The 13538-nt window shown below is 45.2% G+C and overlaps 1 protein-coding gene across 4 annotated transcripts in view; it reads right to left on the reverse strand.

Moving 5' to 3' along the window:
- Positions 1 to 265: 265 nt before the first annotated feature.
- Positions 266 to 13538, reverse strand: part of LOC146870265 (ras-related protein Rap-1A) — an 807328-nt gene continuing 794055 nt past the window's right edge. For 3 of the 4 annotated variants that reach the window (XM_085632803.1, XM_085632843.1, XM_085632830.1), the window contains one exon: positions 266 to 993. Coding sequence is in view for 1 of the 4 variants with exons in the window: in XM_085632830.1 (XP_085488956.1) it covers positions 907 to 993 (87 nt within the window). In the remaining 3 variants the exon portion in view is untranslated. The remainder of the gene's footprint in view (positions 994 to 13538) is intronic. The other variant, XM_085632817.1, reaches the window with a different exon arrangement.

The following is a 13538-nucleotide window of genomic DNA, read 5'->3' on the forward strand; positions in this document are numbered from 1 at the left end:
GACCACGAAATGGTGGAATTGCGCAAAGCATGTGAATCTATAATATTTCATGTTGCAAAATGTAAATACCCTTGTTACAGTCAATTTTGTACATGAGCAAGTAAAAAGCTCAAGTAGTAAAGTAGATTTTGTAAAACATGCATCCGCTTAAATGAGTTCATAGGCGTCAGATAAATGTTTCACTCCACTAACAAAAACACCATTAGCCTTACGTTACAATGGGGGAACAAAAGCACGCAGTCAACAAAATGAAAATGTACTAAAATTTAATCATTCATAAAAGCTGTAATTTAATCTGTGACAGTAAAACACAAGAAGCAATGTTAGAGTTGGTTTAGTATATCATTTTCGCTTTTAAAGTCAAAAAAATCAGTTCTACCTGTTTTTCCTATAAAAGACCCATTTTTTCCAAAGCATTATGCACAAAACATTTTTATTTAGAATATAATGGCAGAATGAAAATAATGATATTCCATGACTTAAATATAAAATGAAATCACAATGACTGAAAAAAGTTATTTGCCGCAGTGAGTTCATCAATGGGAAATGTATATATTTATATTCTTATATATATTTATAAAATAAAACTGTAACGGTTTAACCTTTAGTGCTTGATGGAGATAGGACTGGGGAAGGGACTGTGATAAAAAGTTCAATATGAAAGTTTATTTCATTATAACATTGTCTAACATTTGAAATGTGTCCATGCTCTTTCGCATAATCTTTCAACTTGAGTCAAGTTCATTTATTTTCACATCTGTTATAACTGCTATCGCAAAAGGAGGGATACTATTGTCTTATTTTCCAAGAAAGATAATATACAGAGCACTTTTCTTTTTTCAGGGACTTTGTGCAAACCAGGTGGTGATCTAAACTCTTCACAAATATAAAATAGGAGAAGCCTCATCAGATATGTGAATTTATTGTTGATTTCATTTTGAAGTCTGGACGCTGGCACATTCCAAATAGGCAACAGTTCTTCATTCCTGTAAACTGAGAAAGAAACAGCGTTAGACAGAACATTCAAACAGGAAACATGGACTTCAGACAATTCCAAACAATGCGGAAAGCTTGACGCTGAAAATGATAAGTGCAGAGGTAATCTAGATGTAAATCTAGATTTAAAACTGAAAAAGCTATTTTCAGTCTTCATTTTTAAACACTGGCGTTGTTTGTAATGCTATTATAACAATGTAACAATGTCTCAAATGGGGATCATTTAGCATGGACAGCTAGAAAAACAGCATATATCATACAAACCAGGGGAAGAGGACAAAGGGAGATCACAATGGAAGGAGTCAAATTAAAGTTTTTAGTTATTGCAGATAGTTATAACAGCACTACTGTACAATTGAAGTGTATGGTGACCATAACACACAAGTGGGCACTGGGCGTGCTAGTGACAAGTGACGGCGCAGTGACACAAAGTGGAAAAACAGCGTGAACAGCAGGAAAATATAACAAATAGTGGTCAATAAAGAGACATGTACAAATTTGTTTGCAAATTTGGTAAAGTAAATTGACCACTACAGCACCAAGGTTCTGTGCTGGGTAGTCGACGGCGTTTCAACCTGATTAATTTCAGGTCATCATCAGGACAAATGGTCACGTTATTTACAAGGATAGTGCTGGGGGCCGCATGAAAAACAAACAAATTAGGCGGCCAGAGGTCCAGTCAAGGGAGGGGGTCCAGAAAGCTAAGTCAGCGCAGAAATCAATCGCGGGACAACTGAGCGTTCAAAGGAGGGTGGGTGAATCCAGGAGCGAAATCAGTTATGGCAATCTGTGTAAAGCCACGGAAGCTAGAATGTAGAAATGTGGTCCGCGTGTAGAAGAATCACGAGCCGGCCGGTAAAGGGGGCATGAAGCGGAACCGTCGGTTCAGGACGCTTCACTCGTCCACCGGCATTATTCATCGGATTGCCTCCACTTCATGCCCAATTTACCGGCCGGCTCGTGGGGGGATTCCAGGAGACAGGCTGAGTCAGCACAGGGCTGAATAGACCTATCTGCATGTAGAATGGTGGGAGGAGCTGCACCTGGGTCTGAACAGGGCTGTGCCTGCCTTCCACAATGCTGGCTCCACCTCCTGTGGTGCGTCTGATGTCCCTGGCCCACAGTCACTGTCAAAGGAAAGAAGGAGTCCTGTAAACAAAGTGCTCCAGGACTGCACAGACTAGGTTCCCAACACTCTCTGACTACAGAAACAAAGGATTTTGGTGAATAAATACTGGGGCCCAGACCCCAAGACTTTAGATCACTTCTGGGAATCAAGACGACCCCTTTGCTAAGGAGAAGAACCAAGGAAGCTGAAGGAGGAGACTGCCCCGGTGCTGTGCTGTTGGGGTTGGCCTGCAGTGGTTACTTTATTGCCAAGGAAAGGAGAAAAGGAACTTTGTGTGTACTTTTGCAATCTTGAAGAAGAATCTCCAAGGGCTTGAACTGAGCTTGCCTCCTGACTGAAGTCTCAGGGATACAAGACTTCACCACCAGCTCCCCTGAATTCCCTTGCTGTGGAATTCTGCCTGCAGAGAGGTGCCTACTGTTGTTTGGGCCCTCTAAGACTGCAAGGCGCTGGGAACTGGAAGCTCGACGCAACGAGGAGAAGCGCGTCGCCGCCGCAGCAGTTGCCGTCGCATCGCCCAAGAAGCGTGTCGCCACCGCAGAGGTCGCATCACCGGAGAAGCGTGTCACCGGGCCTATCGCAGCTCAGAAGTTACAGAGTTTGCCGCACCGCCGTCGGGCGTTCACGCATCACCTCCAACGTTGTCACATCACATCAAGACGCCATTTTCTCGCATCACACCGGATCGTCGCATCGCGGCGCCATCTTGTCACAATGCATCGGATCACAGTAAGAAACAGACGCATCACCTCCTCTCCTGTAAGGAACCGAAGCATCACCTCCCCTGCGCTGCAGTAACGAACCGACGCATCACCTTCCCTGCGACCCTTTTGTTTGTATGGCGTGACGCATCCAAGGTACTTTGAGAGTAAAGTGTCGCATTTACCCTCTACATTGAACTAAGCTATTTTCTACCATTTTAAAGTCTATTTTTGAGTACAGTATTGTGGATGTTTGTCGTTTGGTCTTGTGTTAAGTCTAAACACACTGCCTCTGAGATAAGCCTATCTGCTCGTGCCAAGCTACTAAGGAGGTGAGCTGGGGTTATTTTAGGAGTGTACCCCCTTACCCTGACTAGAAGCAAGGGTCTCTATTTGGTCAAAGGTACCTACCTCTGCCAACTAGAGACCCCCAATTCTAACAAGCATGAACAGTAAAGGGCAGGTGACACTGGTGTACGTTTCTCCCACACATGGAACATGCCAGCATGTACAGGATCAGTGCAAGGTCTGCTCGCCCAAGGATCAGGCTGAAAAAGCGTTGAGCATGCCAAGCGTTTAGCTGTAGAAAAAAAGAAAAGCACGACAGTGGACTCAGTAGGACATGTTGATGAAAGAGGATTCCACTGATACACTCCAGGGAACATTGGAGTTGGAAAACAAAGCTGCCCGGGAAGTCTGGGTGAAAAGAAGTCATGTGTAGGAAATGAGCATCTGTTCCCCATATCCGTTCACTACATCTTCTCTGTGCAAGTCAAGCTCAGGAAATCTTTTTGAAATACAAAATACCGTTTACTATTTTCTGAAGCTGGATTTGTTTTGCTTGTGATGTGCAGATGTTTGCTGACTTCAGAAAATATAACATTTCAGCACATGTGGCAGCAATATTAAGGACCCGTACACTTAGTATTTTTTCTTAATTCGGAGACATTCTAAAAAAAATATTTATTTCACTTGTTTTGTTTATTCAGCAATCAGTTGCTTGGCGTGCAGTTTAGTAGTTGCATTGAATGATTTGGCAGTGCAGTTTTACCGAGGCTTTCCCTGTGACATGTTTCCTAGGCAAACCATTGAAGAATATGATTTTCTCACCATGACCATTGTCATTTAATAATGTTTTTCTAGTTGTGACAACTTTGCCTCTGAGTATTCTAGCATTGATGTGTAGTTTGAAGATACATTTCCAGTTTGTTACCACAAATATTTTAACAATCATAATTCCACTTGACAGCCTCAATTGCTGCCATTTTCTCAAGTATGGCCAATTCATTGTGTCATTTAAAAAGATTTTCATGGCTGTCCTCTTACCACAACACCGTAATGTGTCAGTGAAGAAACATTTGTATATGAACTACATGTTGCTTTTGGTACCTCAATCACCTTCATCCTTCAAGAAGGCCAGGTTTTTAGGTTTCGCTTGCCCAGCGCTGGCAAAATCTATTGTTTTTAATATAAATCTTAAAAGGGTATTGCATCCCGCCCCCTCGATCTCCTTTCTTTTCATTGGTTCCTGTGCTTGCCACTTTCCCTGCATTTACCAATGCTTGTTCCTCGCCTGCTTCTCTTATTAGTTTCTCACCTCTTTGTGCGTTTTTGACTTGGAGCAGATTTATAAAGTGCAATTTGTCATATGGAGAGATGAAGTGATTTGCCCAGAACCACAAGATGTTGCGTTGTGAAGACTCGAACTGGGATCCTCAGCTCCCGATTTAGCATCTCTGCCCACTGCACCACATCCGCTCCACTCCCATGATACTGGTCAGGGAACTCTTTCCTTCGTCCCAAAGGTGATTGAAAACAACTCATTCATCACATAGGTGAAGCCAATGCATTACCAATGCTTGTTCTAAATTGCTGTGGGATTTTCTTGTGTTGTGTTTTCACTTTAATACTACTTGAAGGGCTGCATGAATACTTTACACATTACCTCGAAGTTAAGCCAGACTGCTCTTGTGCCATGCTACCAGAAGGTTAAGCACAGGTTAATATGGGAGTTTGCTTATGTTTCACACAGACAAGAATTGTAGTGGCTGCTGGAGTAGGGCTGATTCTTCCAGCAATATGAAGAGTGGAGATGCAGGTGCTCTAAGAAGGGGTGAAAACACAAGAAAGCCTCTTTCACAAGTAAATGGTCTTTTAAAGACCTGTTAAGTACTCTGGTGCGGCTGTGTTTGTGCCCGGGAAGCTGTGTCACGAGGGGAGGGGAGGGGAGCTGGGGTGCTGAAGCCTTTTATCCCAATGTTACTTGTATTATACATGGAAATTATGGTCTGATTGCTGTACCAGAATTTTGACTGTATACTATCAAGTCTTTGATTTATCTGTTCTGTGTCCACCTCCTTCCAATTATGCTATTGCTACACCACAAGACTCTTCTTGTATACCTTTACAGGCGTTCCCAGTCTGGCAGGTGTCCCTTCCTCTTCTTGCCTGTTCCTGCCCTGGAGAATGGCTGCCTTACAATGATTCTAATTGGATAAGTTGTAGGCTGCCACTGCTTATATTCAGGGAACAACATTTTTCGTTTTTTTTAATCACTCCATAGGTGTGTGTGTATTTTCTGGTTTGGTCTTCTGTATGCTGCTTCCCCATCCCATTCCCACCCCCTGCACGCTCTACGTCACAACACACTGCCTGAGTTGATTCCCACACACCTCCATGCCTCACTTGGCTTTTTTTAGAATATATTTTATACTCCTCCCCCAACTGTGGCTCAGTAGGCAAAGTGTCCTGGTACAGATATTAAAGTGCGATTAGATTAGCAGATTACACTTTTGAATGCCCTGCAGGGCTGGTTCAGCTTTTCATCTGTCTGAGGTAGACAAGAAGTAGCACGGAATCAGACAACAGGACCGGATCTTCAAGAGCCCAGTCAGGCAGTGCTGCCTAGTGTAAATAGTCAAGATTTCATTATTTCATTGTCTGCTTTCTCTCCTTGTGCCACTCGCGTTGTCTCTCGCTTTCACAACCTGTCTCTCTCCCGCTCAGCTGCCGCTTCCTGCCTCTCTTCATTTCCTTCTCCCTGGCCTCAAAGGCTCGTAACCTGGAGGCTTTTTTTTGCCCTTCTCACCCAGACAAGAGTTTGAGGCTCCTGCTAAAGCATGCACAGCGCATACCTAGTCGGACAGCCCTCCCTCACAGGCAGGGTATACCACACTACCATTGCAGGTATTGTACGCCCTATCAGTCGCTGGATTCAAATTCAGTGTCACATCAGGTATTGTGTCACTCTAACCCTGGATTCAGATTCCTGACATTACAACTGCAGGTATTGTGCACCCCATTGTTTGGTTCAGATTCCACAGTGTCATACACTGACAGGTACTGTGACCCTCTAACCCTGGATTTAGATTCCTCACACACCTTAGTGTTTGAGCCAAAAATGGCATTATGTGTGTGCCGCACATGCGCAGCTAATGAGCACTGGAATGGGGAATGACGTGCTGCCTGTTTTGAAGTCCACAACTCCGACTCGGGCGCAACCTGTGTGCTCTCTAATTAACGAATCTCACCTTAGCACTAATTAACAGACGCGCTCTTGCTCCTGCGTTCAGCTACTCGCCTGAGGTCGGATTTCTACCTCGCATACCACTTCAGCTCAAGTGCTTAGACAAGAGAGGCATATCTCGGGAACAATCGAGGTTCCGCGCGGTGGGACGGATCCGGAGGAGGTGTTTCTTGTTTTGATTTTATGACCAGAGTGGCCTCGTGTGGGTCTCTCACCCCCTCTCCCCCCCCCCCCTCCCCGATGCAGTGTCCTGGTTGTTGACATGAAGCTACTCTGACAGGTTTTACGGCTGCCAGAAGCGTGTCACTTGCCAGGCACCTTCAAATCCTAATCATCTGCTGGGTGCTGTAAAGTTTGCAGGGGCAACCAGTAGTGTTGGACTGGCTTATCAGGCACTCTGGCACCGCCTGATGGGCCGGCTTGAAAGGGCCAGTGTGTAGGACGTGATGTGGGGGAAAAACATTACTAGAAAGCTAAAGGGCAACAAAGGGGAAGAGGGAACTAGCTACAACAACTAAAAAAAAAAAAAAATGTTGAAGACTAAAGTACGAATTTATTGTATGTAGTGCAATTTACTGCTAGTCCAAGCTAATTTCATTCACTTCGCACACAAACCGCTCCTTTTAAGTCACACATGCAATGCAGTTTTGTTGCAGCAAAACCAAAATAATCAACAAAGAGCGATTGTGAACGTAGGAAAACGTCTGCTTTAAACGGGGCACTTAGACACTGCAAATGCAAAATAAAATGAGGCGCTATGCTCTGAACCAGCACAGGTGTTGCTGATACAATCAGAGGTATTTCTCTTGCGGAGAGAAAAAATATTTATGACGTGAATTAAAGCACCTTACTGTCACGTTTCATCTAGTGAACTGTCTGAAGTGTTGACAATTATCAGGAAATTGCATGGAGGGATAGGCGTAGATATGAAAATCTGTGACGTAGGTAGATTTCCATGCCATGCAAACGGGAATTTTTTTGCATCCCTGAAAAGCCAAACATCTATCCACGGATTTCTTTGTGATTTTGCTGCGTTCGCTAAGCGAGACCTAAAAAGCGATCGCTATTGTAAAAAAAAAAACAGACATACCAGCGAGTGGTGCGCGCGCACCACTGCGAGCCGTATGTTTTCAATTATCTCGCCTGTGTCTGGGCACGATAATTTAAAACATATGGGCTTTGGTGCGCGTAACAGACACCAATAGGCCATGGGCTGGGCACTGCGCCCGCCTTTGGCCTATTGCATGCTCTGTTTAAAAAAAATAAAATAAACACGCACGCAAAGCCCAATAGCGGAACCCAAAAGGAAAAGCACACGCACGAGCGTGTGCGATTCCAGGGTCTGTTTTGGAACCCTCCACAAAAGGGCTCTCGCCTGCGCGAGCAGTGCTACGCACTGCATCACTAGGGACGCGCCCTAAAAAGGGGGGGGGGGGGGGGGGGGGAGGGAAATGATTAAATTCAAACTGGTCCCGAATGTATTTTAACAATTTATTACAATAATCATTAAAAAGCACAAACCAGACAATTTCTATTTATTATATTCCAACATCTCCTAACAGCAATTTGTACAATGTGCTAAGGAAAGATGTCCCCACCAAAGATAACAGGGTTCAAGCCATACCCTAGCTCAGAGTTCTTCAAACTGTGGGGCGCGCCCCCCTGGGGGGGCGCGACACCAACCTAGGGGGGGCGTGCACTCCACTCTAATTTACCTTTGATCCCTGTCAGGTCTTCTTAGATAACTCCGGTATGGTTGGAGGGAGGGGGGGGGAGGGGAAATCGACGGGGCACGGAGTGCCCATGCTTTTATTATGTTCACCGTCCCAGGAGGCGCGCACCACTGCGAGCCGTATGTTTTCAATTATCTCGCCTGTGTCTGGGCACGATAATTTAAAACATATGGGCTTTGGTGCGCGTAACAGACACCAATAGGCCATGGGCTGGGCACTGCGCCCGCCTTTGGCCTATTGCATGCTCTGTTTAAAAAAAATAAAATAAACACGCACGCAAAGCCCAATAGCGGAACCCAAAAGGAAAAGCACACGCACGAGCGTGTGCGATTCCAGGGTCTGTTTTGGAACCCTCCACAAAAGGGCTCTCGCCTGCGCGAGCAGTGCTACGCACTGCATCACTAGGGACGCGCCCTAAAAAGGGGGGGGGGGGGAAATGATTAAATTCAAACTGGTCCCGAATGTATTTTAACAATTTATTACAATAATCATTAAAAAGCACAAACCAGACAATTTCTATTTATTATATTCCAACATCTCCTAACAGCAATTTGTACAATGTGCTAAGGAAAGATGTCCCCACCAAAGATAACAGGGTTCAAGCCATACCCTAGCTCAGAGTTCTTCAAACTGTGGGGCGCGCCCCCCTGGGGGGGCGCGACACCAACCTAGGGGGGGCGTGCACTCCACTCTAATTTACCTTTGTTCCCTGTCAGGTCTTCTTAGATAACTCCGGTATGGTTGGAGGGAGGGGGGGGGGGAGGGGAAATCGACGGGGCACGGAGTGCCCATGCTTTTATTATGTTCACCGTCCCAGGAGGGGGTTAATTCATTCAGCTTCAGCGAGGAGGCAGGAAGTCTCCTCTGCTAAAACCGAAGGTAAACGAACAGACAGCCTTCACATTCAATGTTATAGTAGAGGAGATTCCTAGCCTCGCACTGCAGCTAAAATGCCTGTCTGTTCGTTTGCTTTCAGTTTTTAGCAGTGGAGACATCCTGCCTCTCACGGCAGCTGAAGCATTTCAGCTCTATGAATTAACCCCCTCCTGGGAGGGTTAGCGCTTCCCAGAAAGGAGAAAAAGTTTCTTTTAAAACTACACAGGCAGGCGCGCAAAATGCCAGCCAGCCATGTGTTCTTCTAAACAGACTGCAAATTGCTTGTCTATAAATAAAGAAGCATGTTCCCTTTTATCAGCCATAGATTATTCAGGCAGCTCTAGAACACAAGTAAAAGTTATTTTTATTTATATTTGTTGTTCAAAGTATGCATGGACAAGTACTGACAAAACAGCTTTAGGCGACTGCTTAATTTTGTACCACCTGGGACATCAAAATAATGAGCTGGCAACCCTAATCATAAGACTGGGAGTTTGTTGCACGATCACCACATTATTTATTTCCTCCACCCTGATCCCTGGTTACTGCCATATTAGCAATAGTTTAACACATTTGAAACCCTATGCTGCCATCAATAACATTCTGAGTTACTTCAAGTGTCTGGGAATGCACCTTGCATTCAGACAACTCGCTTCTCATTATAGCCCTTCACGCTCACCCTGCACTCACACTGATGCCCATGCACTCACACCATTTACCCACTTAACCTGCACTCACAGTGATCACTCTGCACTCACAATGCACTTGCACTGTTCACTCTATACCGCACCCTGCAGTCACAGGAGCACACTGCTCAACCTGCGCTCAAGTGACACTTCACTCACCTGTCCCCCTCACTGCTCAATCTGCAATCTCACTCAAATAAGCCCACCACTAACCATACATTCGTTACAACAGTGAAAACACACATCACTATCTATGAATATTAGATGTAAACGCTTTTAGAATTTCAACCAAAGTGCCTGTGCACTGTTCGTAGCCTGGCTAAAGAGGGTATGGCAGAGCTGAAAGTTAATCATTTAGACTCAAAGCTGTACTGAACAGGGGCCCCCAAAATAGTTTTGGCCCAGGGCACCCAAAGTCCTTAACATGTCCCTGCCACCAAAAAGTCTGTCAGACAACATTTCTCTGAAGTAAAACAGACACCATCATTCATTTATAATTAGTTCTATTTATTTTAAACATAAGCCTGACGTGTCCTTAACCCCAACTGCTTCAGGCAAGCAACTTATCGTACTACTAAGGAATTCTCAATTAGGTGTTCGTTCAACGCCCTCTCTGTGGACTTTCAACTTGGTCTTCGGGTCCATAACAGGTTGGTGGGCAATTATCCCATTATAATGCTGCCTAAAACGGTTGTTAATGATTTCTAGAGAAGATTTGTTTCTCGTGTACCAGCTCTGAGCTAGGGAGTGCTCGAAAAATCTGACAACACTGTCTCCCTTACAGTCCCTGTTTTGGCTGAAAATATCTGTAGAATATTCAGCTTTGAGAGAAACTGCTATCAAAACTCTCTTGCCTTTCAGCTCGTCCTATTTATGTGAGATTGGGTTCTCAGCACTTGCTGTATTAAAGACTAGGGGGCAGATTTACAAGCGCCCTGCACCACCAGTACGTCACTTTTCGTGACGTACTGGTGGTGCAGGGGGCGCCTCCATTTTTACAAGGACGGGAAAATCCACCCTGCGTGACTTTTCCAGTCCTTGTAAATACGGCCCCTTCAAACGCAGCACTTTGTGTTGAAGAGTTGTTCCATGAGTATTGCTGTGGGTGTTCCAGATTTATGAGGAATCGTAAATCTGGAAATGCGTCTGAATGCTACGCCACCCTAGAGGTGGCTTAGCGAGGTGCAACGAGGAGAAATGCTTTCATTTCTCTTCGTTTTTCCCTCTTTCAATGCGTGCTGCATTCTACAGCATGCATTGAAAGAGGGAAATGCCTGTAGTGATGGTTTATGTGCAGGAAGGTGCTCCTTCCTGCACAAAAACAATCTCCCCACAACGCAGGCATCCTTGCACCAGGGTGCAAAGATGCCTACGCCAGCGCATGGCTGCAGTTTGTGCGCCAGCGCAGGGGGAAGCACAGAGAGAGGTCATATTCTTGTAAATATGTTGCATCCCTGTGCTTCAGAAGTGCCGCAGTGTGGCGCAGCCAAAGGGCTTGCGGTGCCACGCTGCAGCACTTCCTTGTAAATCTGCACCTGGATGTAGAGCACTACCTGAGGATGGCAGTAGCAAAAATCCATCCACAGATTGACCGTCTGTGGCAAAAAACAGGCACACCCGTCACATTTATGTTAGTGATGTTATCAATCAATGTCATGTGTAAAACAAAGCATCCTAGTAAAAACCATTTGCGCACATTTTATCTAGGAAAATGGTGGTTTGAGCTATGTAATAATCTGTCATTTCAGCACACCCACTCACAAACCTGCACTTCACTTAACACTCTTTATTACGTTGTGAGAAAATGGCTCTGTATATACTGTTCCTTAATAGGTACGGGGTGTACAGAGTCCACAGTCCCCCAGGGTTTGACAGAGGTTAAAGTTAGATATAACCTTACTCTCTAAAGTGGTAGCTTGGTCGAGCAGTAAGGCAGTATCAGAGGACAGTGTAAAGCATTTGTTGTACACACTCAGTCAGCAAATGGTCTCACACACTCAATAACTGAACTCTAGGCCAATCGTTTATATATAAAAAATATATGCTTGTTTTATTTTAGAACCAACACTTGGATTTAAAATATACTTTCTCAGCAGGAGATGTTTCATATAAATACTTTTGCAATATGCAATAGACTTTTGTAAACAGTTACAAGTGGTTGCAGTAGGCAACTCTATTTTTAAACACAACAATGCATTGAGCTCAATGGTAAATTCAAGTTATTTGCAACAGATTACTTTTTAGATTACTTTTGGAATTCCAGGACTGGATCCTAGATTCAGTCCTGGGTCAGTTCTCAGAATCAAGTGATGAAAGTCGACTTAATTACTGAAATGGTTTTTAAACAATATTTAGCTATTTTAAAAGTTGACAGAAAATATTTCAAAGAAAACAGTCAATGATTCCCTATGGAAGAAAATTCAGGTTACAGGTATAGTATGTTCTCGTTACTTTTGTAATCCGGTACTGGGTGCCTAGACTAAGTACTGGGACCTTTATCCAAAACAGGTAAGTAATTACGTTTTCAGATATTATACAATTTTTGAAGAATATTTAAAGATTGCAGAAATCGACACTTAGAAGAAATTTCACAGAAAAACAGTCAATGGTTTCCTATGGAAGAAAATTGGGTTAAAGGTAAGTACAGTTGTAAGTATTTTTCAGAGTCAGTGCTGGGCACCAAGATCCAGCACTGGGAGCTCACCTAAGAGCAGGTGAGTAATTTCGTTTTCGTTACTCAGCTGATTTTTGGTGAATATTTTAAGATTTAAAAAGTCCACACTTGGAAGAAATTTCAGGAAAAAGCCAGTCAATGTTACCCCATGAGGAAAATAGAGTTAGCGGTTTAAGGGTAAGTACTCGACTGGCAGAGTTGAGGTTCTGGGCATAGACTCAGGGGTCCCCCAGGGTCAGGTAGGTACAGTTGGTTCACCCTCAGCGGCTCTAGGGCGGCCGGGTGCAGAGAGAGTTAGGCCCAATGTTATCCTTTGAGGGATAGGGGGGGCCTTTGTTGGTGGCTGCTGACTGGCAAGCCACGCGGCTGTGGGAGCTGGGCTCCTGGTCACTTACTCAGGGCAAGTGGGGAAGTAGGTAGGTGTAGAGTTTTCACTGCCAGGGCCACTCGGGCGGCTGGGTGCAGTGTGCTTTTGAGCCTTCAGGCGCTCAATTGATTTCAATGGGAAATCTCCGGTTTAGAAAAAGACTGCAAGCTCGGGGACGAGGATTCTTCAGGTGCCACCAACACTTCGAGAGGTAAGTTGGGTAGTTGGAGGATAGGTAGGTACCCCGGGATTGGGCACAGGGGGCCGTGGGGCGCCGCATGCAGGGGTGCCTTTTGGTGTCGGGAAATCTTACCCTCTGTTGATCACGTTTGGGGGGGCACCTTGTTCTGAGGCTGCAGGCTTCTTCAGGAGTGTCGAGGGAGGTCCTTGGGTGCCGGACTCGGGGTCACAGTCGCCGTGGGGTCATCCTCAAGGTCTTTGTTCACTTCGGCACTGGCTAGGCTTAGCTGGTGCAGAGTGTGCTGGGTTCGCGGTTCCAGGCAGATGCCAGGGATTAGAGATGGGTTTTGAGTAGAGCCTCTACTCATGGGAGTCCCAGGGGCTTAGAGCCAAAAGGTAGCCAGGTCCTCCGGGGTTGGTGAGGTTGCTGGCCACAAGAGATGACGGGCTGGAGCAGGAGCAGGTTCGAGGGTCGACAGACCGATAGGGCTGGGGCCAAAGCAGTTGGTGTCTTCCTCTCTTCAGCAGCTGCAGGGCAGGTCTTCTTTCTTCTTGCTCTTCGTAGTTGTGAATCTGGGGAAAGAAGGTTCAGGGTGCCCCTAAATACTAGATTTAGGGGCGTTACAGGTAGGTGAAGGGCAGGGACCAATGGGTCCCTGTCCTGGGGTGG

Source organism: Triturus cristatus, chromosome 1_1, assembly GCF_964204655.1.
Source record: "Triturus cristatus chromosome 1_1, aTriCri1.1, whole genome shotgun sequence".
Lineage (NCBI taxonomy): Eukaryota > Metazoa > Chordata > Amphibia > Caudata > Salamandridae > Triturus > Triturus cristatus.